The sequence below is a fragment of the Ranitomeya imitator genome, chromosome 8, assembly GCF_032444005.1.
Source record: "Ranitomeya imitator isolate aRanImi1 chromosome 8, aRanImi1.pri, whole genome shotgun sequence".
NCBI lineage: Eukaryota > Metazoa > Chordata > Amphibia > Anura > Dendrobatidae > Ranitomeya > Ranitomeya imitator.
In genome coordinates this window covers 1220463-1240144 of record NC_091289.1, presented here as the reverse complement: position 1 = coordinate 1240144, position 19682 = coordinate 1220463, and the positions used below count along the sequence as shown (strand labels likewise).

At 63.8% G+C, this 19682-nt stretch overlaps 1 protein-coding gene and 1 long non-coding RNA gene across 2 annotated transcripts; both read right to left on the bottom strand.

Moving 5' to 3' along the window:
* Positions 1 to 1982: 1982 nt before the first annotated feature.
* On the bottom strand, positions 1983 to 2855 carry LOC138647080 (uncharacterized). Its single transcript, XR_011314868.1, has 2 exons — positions 2715 to 2855; positions 1983 to 2678 (listed from the first exon to the last, which is right to left on the bottom strand). It is a non-coding gene; the product is annotated as an uncharacterized lncRNA (long non-coding RNA).
* A 3161-nt stretch (positions 2856 to 6016) lies between these two features.
* DAG1 (dystroglycan 1) lies at positions 6017 to 19682 on the bottom strand. Its single transcript, XM_069735958.1, has 2 exons — positions 19357 to 19682; positions 6017 to 9019 (listed from the first exon to the last, which is right to left on the bottom strand). The coding sequence occupies exons 1-2, from the start codon at positions 19624 to 19626 to the stop codon at positions 6623 to 6625; spliced, it is 2667 nt and encodes an 888-aa protein (XP_069592059.1). The 5' UTR covers positions 19627 to 19682; the 3' UTR covers positions 6017 to 6622.

Sequence of the window (19682 nt, the reverse complement as noted above, 5' to 3'; positions counted from 1 at the left end):
TCTGGTGTGGGGAGAAAGGAATCAGGAGGAGTCTGGGGTGGGGAGAAAGGAATCAGGAGGAGTCTGGGGTGGGGAGAAAGGAATCAGGAGGAGTCTGGGGTGGGGAGAAAGGAATCAGGAGGAGTCTGGGGTGGGGAGAAAGGAACAGGAGTCTGTGGGTGGGGAGAAAGGGATCAGGAGGAGTCTGTGGGTGGGGAGAAAGGGATCAGGAGGAGTCTGGGGGTGGGGAGAAAGGGATCAGGAGGAGTCTGGGGGTGGGGAGAAAGGAATCAGGAGGAGTCTGGGGTGGGGAGAAAGGAACAGGAGTCTGGGGTGGGGAGAAAGGAACAGGAGTCTGTGGGTGGGGAGAAAGGGATCAGGAGGAGTCTGGGGGTGGGGAGAAAGGGATCAGGAGGAGTCTGGGGTGGGGAGAAAGGGATCAGGAGGAGTCTGGGGTGGGGAGAAAGGAATCAGGAGGAGTCTGGGGTGGGGAGAAAGGAACAGGAGTCTGGGGTGGGGAGAAAGGAACAGGAGTCTGTGGGTGGGGAGAAAGGGATCAGGAGTCTGGGGTGGGGAGAAAGGAACATGAGGAGTTGTCTGGGGGTGTGGAGAAAGGAACAGGAGGAGTCTGAGGGCGGGGAGAAAGGGATCAGGAGGAGTCTGTGGGTGGGGAGAAAGGAACAGGAGTCTGTGGGTGGGGAGAAAGGGATCAGGAGGAGTCTGGGGTGGGGAGAAAGGAACATGAGGAGTTGTCTGGGGGTGAGGAGAAAGGAACAGGAGGAGTCTGAGGGCGGGGAGAAAGGGATCAGGAGGAGTCTGGGGTGGGGAGAAAGGGATCAGGAGGAGTCTGGGGTGGGGAGAAAGGGATCAGGAGGAGTCTGGGGTGGGGAGAAAGGAACAGGAGTCTGGGGTGGGGAGAAAGGAACAGGAGTCTGTGGGTGGGGAGAAAGGAACAGGAGTCTGTGGGTGGGGAGAAAGGAACAGGAGTCTGTGGGTGGGGAGAAAGGAACAGGAGTCTGTGGGTGGGGAGAAAGGGATCAGGAGTCTGTGGGTGGGGAGAAAGGGATCAGGAGTCTGTGGGTGGGGAGAAAGGGATCAGGAGTCTGGGGAGAAAGGGATCAGGAGTCTGGGGAGAAAGGGATCAGGAGTCTGGGGAGAAAGGGATCAGGAGGAGTCTGTGGGTGGGGAGAAAGGGATCAGGAGGAGTCTGTGGGTGCGGAGAAAGGGATCAGGAGGAGTCTGGGGTGGGGAAGAAGGAACAGGAGTCTGGGTGGGGAGAAAGGGATCAGGAGGAGTCTGGGGTGGGGAGAAAGGAACATGAGGAGTTGTCTGGGGGTGAGGAGAAAGGAACAGGAGGAGTCTGAGGGCGGGGAGAAAGGGATCAGGAGGAGTCTGGGGTGGGGAGAAAGGGATCAGGAGGAGTCTGGGGTGGGGAGAAAGGAACAGGAGTCTGGGGTGGGGAGAAAGGATCAGGAGTCTGGGGTGGGGAGAAAGGGATCAGGAGGAGTCTGTGGGTGGGGAGAAAGGGATCAGGAGGAGTCTGTGGGTGCGGAGAAAGGGATCAGGAGGAGTCTGGGGTGGGGAGAAAGGAACAGGAGTCTGTGGGTGGGGAGAAGGATCAGGAGGAGTCTGGGGTGGGGAGAAAGGAACATGAGGAGTTGTCTGGGGGTGAGGAGAAAGGAACAGGAGTCTGATGGCGGGGAGAAAGGGACCAGGAGGAGGAGTCTGAGGGTGGGGAGAAAGGGACCAGGAGGAGTCTGAGGGTGGGGAGAAAGGGACAAGGGAGGAGGGGTCTGGGGAGAAAGGGACCAGGAGGAGTCTGGTGTGGGAGGGGCAATGGATGGGACCAGGAGGACTTAGGGGGGAGGGGACAGAGGAGTCTGGCAGGGATTTGCTTTAGTCTCCACTGCTGAGCACATGCGAACGTTTAAGAGTTTGGGGGAAGGTGTGGGACGGAGTCAGCAGGATCCGGATCGGAGGTCCGGCGCACACAGACGCAGCAGTAAAGTCACGGTGGTTTATTGTCTATACAATACAAGGATCTGTAAGATAACGTACACACTATATGCTTCACACTGACCGAGCGGCCGCAGCAAACATCATCAACGGTGCACAGAAAAGGATTGTGGGAGGATTATGGACAACAAGTAATAAGGCAAATTGTTTAATAATGACCGCACAGCCCAAGTGGTGAGGAGCTGTGGGGCCCGCGCAGCCCGAGTGGTGAGGAGCCATGGGGCCCGCACAGCCAGAGTGGTGAGGAGACGTAGGGCCCGCACAGAATCTGCTGCCCCTCATCACGTCTTATGTGCTTTAAAGTGTATCCATCACTCGCCCAGCGGCAGCGGCCATTACGGGGCGGAGCTACCACTCGTGACCTCTCTTCAATTATAACACGGACCATAAAGTCAAAATGGTAGCTTCCGCTGTGCGCCGATGACAGGTACATTTTAAGAGGAGCCGGCCTCAATGCTGCACCCATCAACTGCATGGCTGATCAATGATGATCTGCTAGTAGAGAACACAGCGCCCCTGTACACCGCCATCGCTCCCCAACACTGTCCTCAGGCCCCGGCACACCATCGCCCCCTGACCTGAGGCCCCTCCCCGGCGCACCATCGCCCCCTGACCTCAGGCCCCTTCCGGCACACCATCGCCCCCTGACCTCAGGCCCCTCACCGGCACACCATCGCCCCAACCTCAGGCCCCTCCCCGGCGCACCATCGCCCCCTGACCTCAGGCCCCTTCCGGCACACCATCACCCCCTGACCTCAGGCCCCTCACCGGCACACCATCACCCCAACCTCAGGCCCCTCCCCGGCGCACCATCGCCCCCTGACCTCAGGCCCCTCCCCGGCGCACCATCACCCCCTGACCTCAGGCCCCTCACCGGCACACCATCGCCCCAACCTCAGGCCCCTCCCCGGCGCACCATCACCCCCTGACCTCAGGCCCTTACCAGCTCACCATCGCCCCAACCTCAGGCCCCTCCCCGGCGCACCATCGCCCCCTGACCCCAGGCCCCTCCCCGGCGCACCATCTCCCCCTGACCTCAGGCCCCTCCCCGGCGCACCATCGCCCCCTGACCTCAGGCCCCTCCCGGCACACCATCGCCCCCTGACCTCAGGCCCCTCACCGGCACACCATCGCCCACTGACCTCAGGCCCCTCACCGGCACACCATCGCCCACTGACCTCAGGCCCCTCCCCGGCACACCATCCACCATCGCCTCCTGACCTCAGGCCCCTCCCCGGCGCACCATCGCCTCCTGACTTCAGGCCCCTCCCCGGCGCACCATCGCCCACTGACCTCAGGCCCCTCCCCGGCGCACCATCGCCCCCTGACCTCAGGCCCCTCCCCGGCGCACCATGGCCCCCTGACCTCAGGCCCCTCCCGGCACACCATCGCCTCCTGACCTCAGGCCCCTCCCCGGCGCACCATCGCCCCCTGACCTCAGGCCCCTCCCCGGCGCACCATCGCCCACTGACCTCAGGCCCCTCCCCGGCACACCATCACCCCCTGACCTCAGGCCCCTTCCGGCACACAATCGCCTCCTGACCTCAGGCCCCTCCCCGGCGCACCATCGCCCCCTGACCTCAGGCCCCTCCCGGCACACCATCGCCCCCTGACCTCAGGCCCCTCCCGGCACACCATCGCCTCCTAATCTCAGGCCCCTCCCTGGCGCACCATCGCCCCCTGACCTCAGGCCCCTCACCGGCACACCATCGCCCCAACCTCAGGCCCCTCCCCGGCGCACCATCGCCCCCTGACCTCAGGCCCCTTCCGGCACACCATCACCCCGACCTCAGGCCCCTCACCGGCACACCATCACCCCAACCTCAGGCCCCTCCCCGGCGCACCATCGCCCCCTGACCTCAGGCCCCTCCCCGGCGCACTATCGCCCCCTGACCTCAGGCCCCTCACCGGCACACCATCGCCCCCACCTCAGGCCCCTCCCCGGCGCACCATCGCCCCCTGACCTCAGGCCCCTTCCGGCGCACCATCGCCCCAACCTCAGGCCCCTCCCCGGCGCACCATCGCCCACTGACCTCAGGCCCCTCCCGGCACACCATCGCCTCCTAATCTCAGGCCCCTCCCCGGCGCACCATCGCCCACTGACCTCAGGCCCCTCCCGGCACACCATCGCCTCCTAATCTCAGGCCCCTCCCCGGCGCACCATCGCCCCCTGACCTCAGGCCCCTCCCGGCACACCATCGCCTCCTGACCTCAGGCCCCTCCCCGGCGCACCATCGCCCCCTGACCTCAGGCCCCTCCCCGGCGCACCATCGCCCACTGACCTCAGGCCCCTCCCCGGCACACCATCACCCCCTGACCTCAGGCCCCTTCCGGCACACAATCGCCTCCTGACCTCAGGCCCCTCCCCGGCGCACCATCGCCCCCTGACCTCAGGCCCCTCCCGGCACACCATCGCCCCCTGACCTCAGGCCCCTCCCGGCACACCATCGCCTCCTAATCTCAGGCCCCTCCCTGGCGCACCATCGCCCCCTGACCTCAGGCCCCTCACCGGCACACCATCGCCCCAACCTCAGGCCCCTCCCCGGCGCACCATCGCCCCCTGACCTCAGGCCCCTTCCGGCACACCATCACCCCGACCTCAGGCCCCTCACCGGCACACCATCACCCCAACCTCAGGCCCCTCCCCGGCGCACCATCGCCCCCTGACCTCAGGCCCCTCACCGGCACACCATCGCCCCAACCTCAGGCCCCTCCCCGGCGCACCATCGCCCCCTGACCTCAGGCCCCTTCCGGCGCACCATCGCCCCAACCTCAGGCCCCTCCCCGGCGCACCATCGCCCACTGACCTCAGGCCCCTCCCGGCACACCATCGCCTCCTAATCTCAGGCCCCTCCCCGGCGCACCATCGCCCACTGACCTCAGGCCCCTCCCGGCACACCATCGCCTCCTAATCTCAGGCCCCTCCCCGGCGCACCATCGCCCCCTGACCTCAGGCCCCTCCCGGCACACCATCGCCTCCTGACCTCAGGCCCCTCCCCGGCGCACCATCGCCCCCTGACCTCAGGCCCCTCCCGGCACACCATCGCCTCCTAATCTCAGGCCCCTCCCCGGCGCACCATCGCCCGCTGACCTCAGGCCCCTCCCCGGCACACCATCACCCCCTGACCTTAGGCCCCTTCCGGCACACAATCGCCTCCTGACCTCAGGCCCCTCCCCGGCGCACCATCGCCCCCTGACCTCAGGCCCCTCCCGGCACACCATCGCCCCCTGACCTCAGGCCCCTCCCGGCACACCATCGCCTCCTAATCTCAGGCCCCTCCCCGGCACACCATCACCCCGACCTCAGGCCCCTCACCGGCACACCATCGCCTCCTGACCTCAGGCCCCTCACCGGCACACCATCGCCCCCTGACCTCAGGCCCCTCACCGGCACACCATCGCCCCGACCTCAGGCCACTCCCCGGCGTACCATCGCCTCCTGCCACTGTCCACAGGCCCCTCCCCGGACATGGAGCATTGAGGGTGGAGGTGATGGGCCTAATACGGATGGCAGGGATGATCTGTCCCTCCGTGAAATCCAGTGTCTTCGCTACCCAGCAGGACATTCAATATGGCTTTAGTGTATGGTGTCGTACTCAGCCCCACCGCCGCCCCCCAAAGGCTTGAGACGTTATTGCAAACCACTTCCCTTCCTTTAATGGAATAAGAATTAAAAAAAAAAAAAAAAAAAATCAAACAAAACCGTTAAGTCAGAAAAAGCAAAACCGCAAAAAAAGCAAAAGGATGTGATAAATAATGGCAACAAAAGCACGTGGACAGGACAGACTGAAGCGGAGGAGCGGCCGCGAGCGACGCCTCCACGAGAGCCCCTCGCAACGCCGGCTACAGCTTCACAACATTTCCTAATAAAACACTTTGAGGCTTATCAAAACTTTGTTAAAAAAACCACGAGTGATAAGTGGCCGCCCGGGACAGCACCATACGGGATCAGCGGCGCCAGGATCATGAACCTTCAGTGGTGGTGGAGACCATTCATCTGAGCCATCAGGAGGAAATCAACCACAGAAAAATATTGCATCTTTACTTAAAACCTGTGCCGGTGGTCTGGACTCGGTGGTGCGTGTACTGAGACCCCAGCTACAACTAGCTGGCAGAGCTGCTGGAACCTCCCATCCACAGGTGGCGCCATCTCCGCTGGTGACGTTTCCGGACGTTAAGTGTCCCCATTACAAACCGACGATTAAATGTAAGAACATAAAACCAGCGAGGTCTCCGGACCGCGGCTCCGTTACGTCTGTTATGTCGTAGACACGTGAAGAGAAGAAATCAAAGACAGTTAGTGTTAAAGGCAAGAAGAGCAGAGGAGCGGCGCCTCCGGGAGCGGACTCGGGGACGTGCGGCCACTTCCTGCGCTCGTCAGCGTCTCTGCCTGCAATCTAGACGTGGACGCATATTTGTACCAACACAAACATGAGAATGGCGGCTGTCCGATGTGGGGGCTGTGAGGGAGCGGGACCCAGGCCCCACCCAAGTCTCTAGAAAATCTTCCAGGTCTCCGATTCTTTGCTTAGAACAGCAGAGTTTTCTGTCGCAGTGACAGATTGCAGGCGACCAAGCTCTGAAGGGACCACAGCCCTAATCCGCCCCTCACAGAGGACACCGTTCATTAAGGGGGCACGTAAGGGGGTGGAGATCGATAGGGGGTCATGTTTTTCGGACGAGACCCTTTCCCCTCCATGGGTGCTGTGAAAGGTGGGGGAGGCTGGTAAGGGGGAGCATTCGGGTCCTCATCCCTAAGTGGGGCGTACTCCCCTAAAATGTCGTGGTTTAGGGGGATAGTCTCTGGCACATTCTGGTTGGGGTACTCAGGCGGGGGCAGAGGAGCTTTCTCCTCCTTGAGGATCAATGGCATACTGGAGGAAGGCGGTGGCTTGGAGTCATCCAATTCATCTGCAAATATGATGGGCACCCCCTTCTTGATAAAAGTGGCCTGGTCCTCGATGGTTAGCTTGCCTTTCCTCTTCTTCCGGTAACAGATCATTGCTATAATACCGGCAATTAACAAGATGGCGGCCACCACGACAGCCGGGATGACTGTGTGGAGGTAGACGTCGTCCTCACTGCTCTTTTCAGGGTTTCTGTCAGCGGCTACAGTTGGGGCGACCGCCGTGACAACCTGTTCTTCTGGTGTTAGAGGGATCCCGAAAAGCCTGTGCTGATGCTGGCAGCTGCCAGTAAGGGATATCGCTACATCCTCAAGTCTAAACTCAGGCTCCATGGCAGAGATAAAGTGATGTCGGGGCTTCCGCTGCTCATCATAGATCTTCCTCCCAATCGCCTCGATCTGATCCTTCGGGCACTGATCGACGGGCAGCGTGTTATTGGTCCACTCCACCACGATGGAGCCCCTGGTGATGTTCTGCAGAGTGATGGAGCTGCTGTTCCGGTCACCGAAGGCAAAGCCGAGCTTCTTCACCAGCTGTATCTTCTTGTTGACGTCATTGAGGACTGATTCATGGTCGCCCTGGAACCGAGCAGTAAATTTAACGGGTGATGGCTCTTTGAGGAAAAAGTTCCGGACTTGGATTTCGAGGGCATCTACAGCAGTGAGGCCACCCTTGTCTGTGGCCTTTAAGTAGTACTCGTGGTCGCCCACTTGTAGGAGATCGGGCATGCCGTACATGACTTGGCTGGTGCTGTTGAGGATCACCCACATTTTGTCGCGAGGGCTTGCACTTTTCCTGGGCTCCAGTGTAAGTCTCAGATTGTCTGTGGTGCCATCCTCCTTATCGTAGAAAGTGTCCGGTGGTATTTTAACTTCAAAGTAAGTCCCCACCCAGGCCACGACTTTATCCACATGGTTCTTTAGCTCAGGTTCAGTGTTATATGTGCGGGGGACGGTGCTGGTAGAGGTTCGCACGCGGCTAGGAGTTGTTGTCTCCATCTTAGTGGGTGGTGTCTTGGTATCTGGGGGTCTCGTTTTGGGAGGTTTGGTTCTCCGAGTCGGCTTTCTGGTTGAAGTCGTAGATGAATCTGTACTGGGAGTCGTTGCAGGTTTCAGGGTAGACTTCGGCCTCTTTGTAGTCGCAGATGGTGATGTTACAGTTGACGTGGGTTCTATATATGAAGGCCTGGTCACCGTTGGAGTGACATGGCCAGGAAACATGCTGGTAGGTTCCACCTTTGTAGGATGGACGACAGTAAGAGTTGGGGTATGCATGATCTGTCCCCTAGTCCTGATAGTAATGGTTGGCTTCCCAGGAAGAGGGATGGGCTCACGGACCGGAGGGACAGTTGTATCCGTCGGCCCAGCTATAGCTGGTGATGTTGGGGTTGGGACAATTCTTACTGGTGGTTCGTGGGCAGCAGTGGTGGGAGGACCAACTGCCGTCACAGGAGTTGGCGTGGTGTAAATCTGCCTTCGAAGTCTTTTAGGCATGTGAGGCTTTTTGTTGGCAATATGCCACCCCACAACGGGGTAACCCAGGCGGGCAGACATTGCTCCTTGCTTTGCCGGGACCTCAACAGAGCTGATGTTTGGAACACTGTTCTGATCCATGGAGCAGCCAACCTTCCAGGACAGCAGTGCCCCATTCTCTACCACTTTCTTAGCGTTTCCAGGCCCAGCCATAAAGGCGGACATATCAAAGAGTCTGTTATTGACCACAGGGACCAACTTCATGTGATGCAGCTCCACCTCCGAGAAATCCCTCATGCTCCTCAGCAACTCCACTCTCTGCTTTGGGCTCATTTTAGTCAAATCAGCATCTAGGATGACTGTGAGGATGGTGATGGGTTCATCGGTGCCACACAAGAAGGGCGAAACGTCATTGGACTCAGCTCCTGCCAGTCGGATAGACGGTGGTTCACTATGGTCCTCAGGGTGAACTTCGATGGAGAAGACATCGGAGGCTTGTGGGACAAATGAACCGTTAGGAGCCAGCAGAAAGGTGGTGACAGAAATATCATACACCCCTTTATCACTGTCCAATGGAAGCCCCTCCAGTGAGTCATCCTGCCAATGCAGCCATGATGGTAGCGTCTCCTTCCCAACCTCAACGATCTGCAGAGGAAAGAAACAAGAGATTCAGTGACAAGACGTGGTCGTACAGATCACACGCATATACTTGCATCCGACATGGGGAGTCGCAGAGGTGCACGTAACACTTATAACAGGAATACCAACTGGTGACCTCATGGAAGCAGGCACTCAACTCCACCCAATACCTGGCCTGGTCGCCACTTGTCCTACACCGCGTCTACACTGGCCGCCACTTGTCCCACACCTGGCATACACTGGCCGCCAAGTGTCCCACGCCGCACCTACACCGGCCGCCGCTTGTCCCACATCATGCCTACACCACACCTAAACCGGCGGCCGCTTGTCCTGCGCCGCGCCTACACCGGCCACTGCTTGTCCCACATCGTGCCTACACTGGCCGCAGCTTGTCCCACACCGTACCTACACGGCTGCTGCTTGTCCCACACCGTACCTACACCGCTGGCTGCTTGTCCCACACCGTACCTACACCGCTGGCTGCTTGTCCCACACCGTACCTACACAGCTGGCTGCTTGTCCCACACCGTGCCTACACGGCTGCTGCTTGTCCCACACCGTACCTACACGGCTGCTGCTTGTCCCACACCGTACCTACACTGCTGCTGCTTGTCCCACACTGTACCCACACCGCTGGCTGCTTGTCCCACACCGTACCTACACCGCTGGCTGCTTGTCCCACACCATGCCTACACCGTTGGCTGCTCGTCCCACACCGTACCTACACCGCTGGCTGCTTGTCCCACACCGTACCTACACCGCTGGCTGCTTGTTCTACACCGTACCTACAGGGCTGCTGCTTGTCCCACACCATGCCTACACTGCTGCTGCTCGTCCCACACCATGCCTACACCGCTGGCTGCTCGTCCCACACCGACCTACACGGCTGCTGCTTGTCCCACACCATGCCTACACCGTTGGCTGCTCGTCCCACACCGTACCTACACGGCTGCTGCTTGTCCCACACCGTGCCTACACGGCTGCTGCTTGTCCCACACCGTACCTACACGGCTGCTGCTTGTCCCACACCGTGCCTACACCGGCCTCCACCCCTGGGGTGACTGAACTCGCTCCCTGTAGAGGTTTGCACTACATGGAGACCACAGCTGCTGCCCGGTGACATGTTGATGGTGGCAAACACGCGATAGTAAGAGACCCGAGGAGGGCAGCCATGAGTGCACTTGGGAGATGGAACGAGGAGAATTCTGGAAACTCTGACTCGTGTGCTATAATAAGCAGCCACCCGTCCAGTGGGGCCGCCGCTCACGCTCGTACGGGGGCAGCAGCATGTCATCATATATATGCACACAGTAGTGACAGCTGATGGTCGGCTACTGCCCGGGGCCATTACCCTCTGATCCACACCCTGTATGGCCGCTGACCCACAACACAGGACTGGACACAAGGAAATTTCCTAAAATCAGAGAACCGACCAGATGAGACCAGGAACCGCGACTAATGAGCAACAGCCACCGACAACCCTGCACAGGTGGAGGAAGGAGCCGCGGTCATGTTGTCAGCTCTGTAATATGAGGATATACTGTATACAGTGACCTCTGCTGACCCCCAACATCTAGTCACACAGACCCCGGACAGTGCAGACCTCGCAGCCTCAGCCACGCACTGGGCACGTGCGAACCTGGGGCCGACACAGCGAGATCTGGAGGGGGCCGAGGAGAAGTGAGCGCTGCTCCGGAGGGGGCCGAGGAGAAGTGAGCGCTGCTCCGGAGGGGGCCGAGGAGAAGTGAGCGCTGCTCCGGAGGGGGCCGAGGAGAAGTGAGCGCTGCTCCGGAGGGGGCCGAGGAGAAGTGAGCGCTGCTCCGGAGGGGGCCGAGGAGAAGTGAGCGCTGCTCCGGAGGGGGCCGAGGAGAAGTGAGCGCTGCTCCGGAGGGGGCCGAGGAGAAGTGAGCGCTGCTCCGGAGGGGGCCGAGGAGAAGTGAGCGCTGCTCCGGAGGGGGCCGAGGAGAAGTGAGCGCTGCTCCGGAGGGGGCCGAGGAGAAGTGAGCGCTGCTCCGGAGGGGGCCGAGGAGAAGTGAGCGCTGCTCCGGAGGGGGCCGAGGAGAAGTGAGCGCTGCTCCGGAGGGGGCCGAGGAGAAGTGAGCGCTGCTCCGGAGGGGGCCGAGGAGAAGTGAGCGCTGCTCCGGAGGGGGCCGAGGAGAAGTGAGCGCTGCTCCGGAGGGGGCCGAGGAGAAGTGAGCGCTGCTCCGGAGGGGGCCGAGGAGAAGTGAGCGCTGCTCCGGAGGGGGCCGAGGAGAAGTGAGCGCTGCTCCGGAGGGGGCCGAGGAGAAGTGAGCGCTGCTCCGGAGGGGGCCGAGGAGAAGTGAGCGCTGCTCCGGAGGGGGCCGAGGAGAAGTGAGCGCTGCTCCGGAGGGGGCCGAGGAGAAGTGAGCGCTGCTCCGGAGGGGGCCGAGGAGAAGTGAGCGCTGCTCCGGAGGGGGCCGAGGAGAAGTGAGCGCTGCTCCGGAGGGGGCCGAGGAGAAGTGAGCGCTGCTCCGGAGGGGGCCGAGGAGAAGTGAGCGCTGCTCCGGAGGGGGCCGAGGAGAAGTGAGCGCTGCTCCGGAGGGGGCCGAGGAGAAGTGAGCGCTGCTCCGGAGGGGGCCGAGGAGAAGTGAGCGCTGCTCCGGAGGGGGCCGAGGAGAAGTGAGCGCTGCTCCGGAGGGGGCCGAGGAGAAGTGAGCGCTGCTCCGGAGGGGGCCGAGGAGAAGTGAGCGCTGCTCCGGAGGGGGCCGAGGAGAAGTGAGCGCTGCTCCGGAGGGGGCCGAGGAGAAGTGAGCGCTGCTCCGGAGGGGGCCGAGGAGAAGTGAGCGCTGCTCCGGAGGGGGCCGAGGAGAAGTGAGCGCTGCTCCGGAGGGGGCCGAGGAGAAGTGAGCGCTGCTCCGGAGGGGGCCGAGGAGAAGTGAGCGCTGCTCCGGAGGGGGCCGAGGAGAAGTGAGCGCTGCTCCGGAGGGGGCCGAGGAGAAGTGAGCGCTGCTCCGGAGGGGGCCGAGGAGAAGTGAGCGCTGCTCCGGAGGGGGCCGAGGAGAAGTGAGCGCTGCTCCGGAGGGGGCCGAGGAGAAGTGAGCGCTGCTCCGGAGGGGGCCGAGGAGAAGTGAGCGCTGCTCCGGAGGGGGCCGAGGAGAAGTGAGCGCTGCTCCGGAGGGGGCCGAGGAGAAGTGAGCGCTGCTCCGGAGGGGGCCGAGGAGAAGTGAGCGCTGCTCCGGAGGGGGCCGAGGAGAAGTGAGCGCTGCTCCGGAGGGGGCCGAGGAGAAGTGAGCGCTGCTCCGGAGGGGGCCGAGGAGAAGTGAGCGCTGCTCCGGAGGGGGCCGAGGAGAAGTGAGCGCTGCTCCGGAGGGGGCCGAGGAGAAGTGAGCGCTGCTCCGGAGGGGGCCGAGGAGAAGTGAGCGCTGCTCCGGAGGGGGCCGAGGAGAAGTGAGCGCTGCTCCGGAGGGGGCCGAGGAGAAGTGAGCGCTGCTCCGGAGGGGGCCGAGGAGAAGTGAGCGCTGCTCCGGAGGGGGCCGAGGAGAAGTGAGCGCTGCTCCGGAGGGGGCCGAGGAGAAGTGAGCGCTGCTCCGGAGGGGGCCGAGGAGAAGTGAGCGCTGCTCCGGAGGGGGCCGAGGAGAAGTGAGCGCTGCTCCGGAGGGGGCCGAGGAGAAGTGAGCGCTGCTCCGGAGGGGGCCGAGGAGAAGTGAGCGCTGCTCCGGAGGGGGCCGAGGAGAAGTGAGCGCTGCTCCGGAGGGGGCCGAGGAGAAGTGAGCGCTGCTCCGGAGGGGGCCGAGGAGAAGTGAGCGCTGCTCCGGAGGGGGCCGAGGAGAAGTGAGCGCTGCTCCGGAGGGGGCCGAGGAGAAGTGAGCGCTGCTCCGGAGGGGGCCGAGGAGAAGTGAGCGCTGCTCCGGAGGGGGCCGAGGAGAAGTGAGCGCTGCTCCGGAGGGGGCCGAGGAGAAGTGAGCGCTGCTCCGGAGGGGGCCGAGGAGAAGTGAGCGCTGCTCCGGAGGGGGCCGAGGAGAAGTGAGCGCTGCTCCGGAGGGGGCCGAGGAGAAGTGAGCGCTGCTCCGGAGGGGGCCGAGGAGAAGTGAGCGCTGCTCCGGAGGGGGCCGAGGAGAAGTGAGCGCTGCTCCGGAGGGGGCCGAGGAGAAGTGAGCGCTGCTCCGGAGGGGGCCGAGGAGAAGTGAGCGCTGCTCCGGAGGGGGCCGAGGAGAAGTGAGCGCTGCTCCGGAGGGGGCCGAGGAGAAGTGAGCGCTGCTCCGGAGGGGGCCGAGGAGAAGTGAGCGCTGCTCCGGAGGGGGCCGAGGAGAAGTGAGCGCTGCTCCGGAGGGGGCCGAGGAGAAGTGAGCGCTGCTCCGGAGGGGGCCGAGGAGAAGTGAGCGCTGCTCCGGAGGGGGCCGAGGAGAAGTGAGCGCTGCTCCGGAGGGGGCCGAGGAGAAGTGAGCGCTGCTCCGGAGGGGGCCGAGGAGAAGTGAGCGCTGCTCCGGAGGGGGCCGAGGAGAAGTGAGCGCTGCTCCGGAGGGGGCCGAGGAGAAGTGAGCGCTGCTCCGGAGGGGGCCGAGGAGAAGTGAGCGCTGCTCCGGAGGGGGCCGAGGAGAAGTGAGCGCTGCTCCGGAGGGGGCCGAGGAGAAGTGAGCGCTGCTCCGGAGGGGGCCGAGGAGAAGTGAGCGCTGCTCCGGAGGGGGCCGAGGAGAAGTGAGCGCTGCTCCGGAGGGGGCCGAGGAGAAGTGAGCGCTGCTCCGGAGGGGGCCGAGGAGAAGTGAGCGCTGCTCCGGAGGGGGCCGAGGAGAAGTGAGCGCTGCTCCGGAGGGGGCCGAGGAGAAGTGAGCGCTGCTCCGGAGGGGGCCGAGGAGAAGTGAGCGCTGCTCCGGAGGGGGCCGAGGAGAAGTGAGCGCTGCTCCGGAGGGGGCCGAGGAGAAGTGAGCGCTGCTCCGGAGGGGGCCGAGGAGAAGTGAGCGCTGCTCCGGAGGGGGCCGAGGAGAAGTGAGCGCTGCTCCGGAGGGGGCCGAGGAGAAGTGAGCGCTGCTCCGGAGGGGGCCGAGGAGAAGTGAGCGCTGCTCCGGAGGGGGCCGAGGAGAAGTGAGCGCTGCTCCGGAGGGGGCCGAGGAGAAGTGAGCGCTGCTCCGGAGGGGGCCGAGGAGAAGTGAGCGCTGCTCCGGAGGGGGCCGAGGAGAAGTGAGCGCTGCTCCGGAGGGGGCCGAGGAGAAGTGAGCGCTGCTCCGGAGGGGGCCGAGGAGAAGTGAGCGCTGCTCCGGAGGGGGCCGAGGAGAAGTGAGCGCTGCTCCGGAGGGGGCCGAGGAGAAGTGAGCGCTGCTCCGGAGGGGGCCGAGGAGAAGTGAGCGCTGCTCCGGAGGGGGCCGAGGAGAAGTGAGCGCTGCTCCGGAGGGGGCCGAGGAGAAGTGAGCGCTGCTCCGGAGGGGGCCGAGGAGAAGTGAGCGCTGCTCCGGAGGGGGCCGAGGAGAAGTGAGCGCTGCTCCGGAGGGGGCCGAGGAGAAGTGAGCGCTGCTCCGGAGGGGGCCGAGGAGAAGTGAGCGCTGCTCCGGAGGGGGCCGAGGAGAAGTGAGCGCTGCTCCGGAGGGGGCCGAGGAGAAGTGAGCGCTGCTCCGGAGGGGGCCGAGGAGAAGTGAGCGCTGCTCCGGAGGGGGCCGAGGAGAAGTGAGCGCTGCTCCGGAGGGGGCCGAGGAGAAGTGAGCGCTGCTCCGGAGGGGGCCGAGGAGAAGTGAGCGCTGCTCCGGAGGGGGCCGAGGAGAAGTGAGCGCTGCTCCGGAGGGGGCCGAGGAGAAGTGAGCGCTGCTCCGGAGGGGGCCGAGGAGAAGTGAGCGCTGCTCCGGAGGGGGCCGAGGAGAAGTGAGCGCTGCTCCGGAGGGGGCCGAGGAGAAGTGAGCGCTGCTCCGGAGGGGGCCGAGGAGAAGTGAGCGCTGCTCCGGAGGGGGCCGAGGAGAAGTGAGCGCTGCTCCGGAGGGGGCCGAGGAGAAGTGAGCGCTGCTCCGGAGGGGGCCGAGGAGAAGTGAGCGCTGCTCCGGAGGGGGCCGAGGAGAAGTGAGCGCTGCTCCGGAGGGGGCCGAGGAGAAGTGAGCGCTGCTCCGGAGGGGGCCGAGGAGAAGTGAGCGCTGCTCCGGAGGGGGCCGAGGAGAAGTGAGCGCTGCTCCGGAGGGGGCCGAGGAGAAGTGAGCGCTGCTCCGGAGGGGGCCGAGGAGAAGTGAGCGCTGCTCCGGAGGGGGCCGAGGAGAAGTGAGCGCTGCTCCGGAGGGGGCCGAGGAGAAGTGAGCGCTGCTCCGGAGGGGGCCGAGGAGAAGTGAGCGCTGCTCCGGAGGGGGCCGAGGAGAAGTGAGCGCTGCTCCGGAGGGGGCCGAGGAGAAGTGAGCGCTGCTCCGGAGGGGGCCGAGGAGAAGTGAGCGCTGCTCCGGAGGGGGCCGAGGAGAAGTGAGCGCTGCTCCGGAGGGGGCCGAGGAGAAGTGAGCGCTGCTCCGGAGGGGGCCGAGGAGAAGTGAGCGCTGCTCCGGAGGGGGCCGAGGAGAAGTGAGCGCTGCTCCGGAGGGGGCCGAGGAGAAGTGAGCGCTGCTCCGGAGGGGGCCGAGGAGAAGTGAGCGCTGCTCCGGAGGGGGCCGAGGAGAAGTGAGCGCTGCTCCGGAGGGGGCCGAGGAGAAGTGAGCGCTGCTCCGGAGGGGGCCGAGGAGAAGTGAGCGCTGCTCCGGAGGGGGCCGAGGAGAAGTGAGCGCTGCTCCGGAGGTGACTGGAGAACAGCTAATACAGCAAGCTGTGCTTTATGGAGAGGTAGGAAGTGTGCGCAGTACACGTCTCCCCGGTAGTACTCTCTGCAATCAGCCACTCTCTGCAGTCACTTGTTTTGAGAGTAGAATATGCAGCCTGAGCCCTCAGACATTATTCTCTTAACCCATGACATGCCAGAACACAAGCGAAGAAAAAAAAGTGTATCTTATAAGAGATTGCCATGCATCGCCGACATATGGCCGCGTCCCCCACATATAGGCACCTCTAACCGGACGGCCTCCACCAGAAACGCAAAAGACCATGGTGTAAAGCCAACAGAAAGTACAGCATTCACTGCGGCCGACACAGACATCGCCTGAAAAAGACAACTGCCCCCATCCAGTAAGAATTGTGTCCTCCCGATATAGGGACTATGAACAGGCCCCCTTCCTTCCTCCTCCCCGCCCGGCTAACAGGGGCCGACCCTCCCTTCCTCCTCCCCGCCCGGCTCCCCGGGGGCAGGCCCTTCCCTACTCCTCTGCCCGGCTCCCCGGGGGCAGGCCCTTCCCTACTCCTCTGCCCGGATCCCCGGGGGCAGGCCCTTCCCTACTCCTCTGCCCGGCTCCCCGGGGGCAGGCCCTTCCCTACTCCTCTGCCCGGCTCCCCGGGGGCAGGCCCTTCCCTACTCCTCTGCCCGGCTCCCCGGGGGCAGGCCCTTCCCTACTCCTCTGCCCGGCTCCCCGGGGGCAGGCCCTTCCCTACTCCTCTGCCCGGCTCCCCGGGGGCAGGCCCTTCCCTACTCCTCTGCCTGGCTCCTATACACACAGGAACCAGTACGGGAGGGATCCAATACACACACAGGAACCAGTACGGGAGGGATCCTACACACACAGGATCCAGTACGGGAGGGATCTTTCTGTATGGAGGATGAGCACTATCAGAGACTTGTTGGATGGAGATTTTGGAGGTTTCTGTGACCAAGAATCCTTTCTTTACTCCAATCTTAAAGTTCAGAAAATCTAACCTGTCCCCCCTCCAAATCTGGGGAAAAGCCATGAGAAGAGTTCACTTCATGAAGACGTTCTTCTGACCCGGAGCAGACGATAAACATGTCACCCACAAAATACCAGCACACCTCTGGGGGTCCCCGTGCCCTCATAAGGGGGAGTGCAGCTTACAGACAGCCGGTCGGGGGTCTCTCGAGGTCGGACATTGTATGCCCTGTAGGACTGGCTACGTGGTCTGTGGTATTTCTGGTCCCTGTGGTGCTTTTATATCGGCCGTTCGTTATTTCTGGGAAAATCTGACAGCGATCATTACAGGTGAAGGCTCAAATGTCCAGAGGACGGGGCGGAGACCATCAGACACGCTCAGGAGTCCAGAGGACGGGGCAGAGGCCATCAGACACGCTCAGGTGTCCAGAGGACGGGGCGGAGGCCATCAGACACGCTCAGGAGTCCAGAGGACGGGGCGGAGGCCATCAGACACGCTCAGGAGTCCAGAGGACGGGGCGGAGGCCATCAGACACGCTCAGGAGTCCAGAGGACGGGGCGGAGGCCATCAGACACGCTCAGGAGTCCAGAGGACGGGGCGGAGGCCATCAGACACGCTCAGGAGTCCAGAGGACGGGGCGGAGGCCATCAGACACGCTCAGGAGTCCAGAGGACGGGGCGGAGGCCATCAGACACGCTCAGGTGTCCAGAGGACGGGGCGGAGGCCATCAGACACGCTCAGGAGTCCAGAGGACGGGGCGGAGGCCATCAGACACGCTCAGGAGTCCAGAGGACGGGGCGGAGGCCATCAGACACGCTCAGGAGTCCAGAGGACGGGGCGGAGGCCATCAGACACGCTCAGGAGTCCAGAGGACGGGGCGGAGGCCATCAGACACGCTCAGGAGTCCAGAGGACGGGGCGGAGGCCATCAGACACGCTCAGGAGTCCAGAGGACGGGGCGGAGGCCATCAGACACGCTCAGGAGTCCAGAGGACGGGGCGGAGGCCATCAGACACGCTCAGGGACATGGCAGGATTCTAACGATTGTCACTATTTTTATTTCTTATTCTCTTTTCTGCTCTCAATGGTTTGGGGTCACATGACCCTTGGGCAGCCCGTCAGGAGAGGCGCATATGAGGCGACATCTGTAAGACCCGGCCGCGGTCCGCGCTCTGTCCGGATACCCGCCACGTTAATGAAATATAGAGGAGGGCGACCCTCCATGACATGAAATGGTCTCATCTCCCCCGAAGTGCGGACTCCAGTGGTACCAATAGGGGGCACCAATACTCCCCACCCAGACAGCGTCACCCATCGCACAGGACGCTCCCACACTCCGGGTCCGAGGCCTCGCGCTCTCAGGTGGTCGGGATGAGACGCAGCATGCCCGCTTCCAAATTCCAGCACAGGAGGGGGACAGCACCAGTACGCAGCTCCCTGCAATGTCCATGACCTTTACTGGGGGAGGGGAGCAGCCGCCATAATCTGCTCCCTGCAAAATCCTCCACATTCCAGGACACAAGACTGATAATTACAGGTTCACAGAGCGGGAGCAGCTGCAGGGCCCCCACTGGTGTACGGTATCCCCCGCCATCCCCCCCACTGGTGTACGGTATCCCCCGCCATCCCCCCCACTGGTGTACGGTATCCCCCGCCATCCCCCCCACTGGTGTACGGTATCCCCCGCCATCCCCCCCACTGGTGTACGGTATCCCCCGCCATCCCCCCCACTGGTGTACGGTATCCCCCGCCATCTCCCCCACTGGTGTACGGTATCCCCCGCCATCCCCCCCACTGGTGTACGGTATCCCCCGCCATCTCCCCCACTGGTGTACGGTATCCCCCGCCATCCCCCCCACTGGTGTACGGTATCCCCCACCATCCCCCCCACTGGTGTACGGTATCCCCCGCCATCCCCCCCACTGGTGTACGGTATCCCCCGCCATCCCCCCCACTGGTGTACGGTATCCCCCGCCATCCCCCCCACTGGTGTACGGTATCCCCCGCCATCCCCCCCACTGGTGTACGGTATCCCCCACCATCTCCCCCACTGGTGTACGGTATCCCCCGCCATCTCCCACTCGCCCCCAAATGGTGTACCGGGCCATGCCCTCCGGCTCCCCCTCCCCAGCGGTAAGTACCGGGCCGTGCCCTCCGGCTCCTCCTCCCCAGCGGTGAGTACCGGGCCATGCCCTCCGGCTCCCCCTCCCCAGCGGTAAGTACCGGGCCGTGCCCTCCGGCTCCTCCTCCCCAGCGGTGAGTACCGGGCCGTGCCCTCCGGCTCCTCCTCCCCAGCGGTGAGTACCGGGCCGTGCCCTCCGGCTCCCCCTCCCCAGCGGTGAGTACCGGGCCGTGCCCTCCGGCTCCCCCTCCCCAGCGGTGAGTACCGGGCCGTGCCCTCCGGCTCCCCCTCCCCAGCGGTGAGTACTGGGCCGTGCCCTCCGGCTCCCCCTCCCCAGCGGTAAGTACCGGGCCGTGCCCTCCGGCTCCCCCTCCCCAGCGGTGAGTACCGGGCCGTGCCCTCCGGCTCCCCCTCCCCAGCGGTGAGTACTGGGCCGTGCCCTCCGGCTCCCCCTCCCCAGCGGTAAGTACCGGGCCGTGCCCACCATAAGGTCTGTCCTGCACCACTGCGGTGGGTGGGCTGTTGATGGATCGATGGTTTCTGCCCCCACATCTCACCTGGATGGACTCTTCCCCGGCGGGCAGCAGATGGGTGGGCACGGTTATCTGGAACGCTCGGCCCACCAGAGTGGAGCTGTCAGGGATTCCGCTCACTGGCGTCACGGTCTCTTTAACATCTGGGAAAAGGGAATGCATGGAGGCCTCGAGCTGAGGGTCCCAGTCGCGGTCCTGTCCCACAGCATCATTTGGCCAGACCGCCCACGCCGAGGAGGCCAAGACGAGCACCAGGAGGGTCCGGGGGGCATTCATCTCTGTCATCAGCCTCATGGTGTCCGGCAGGATATGGGGGTCTCACTGGACACTATGGCCCCTCATTGCCAATA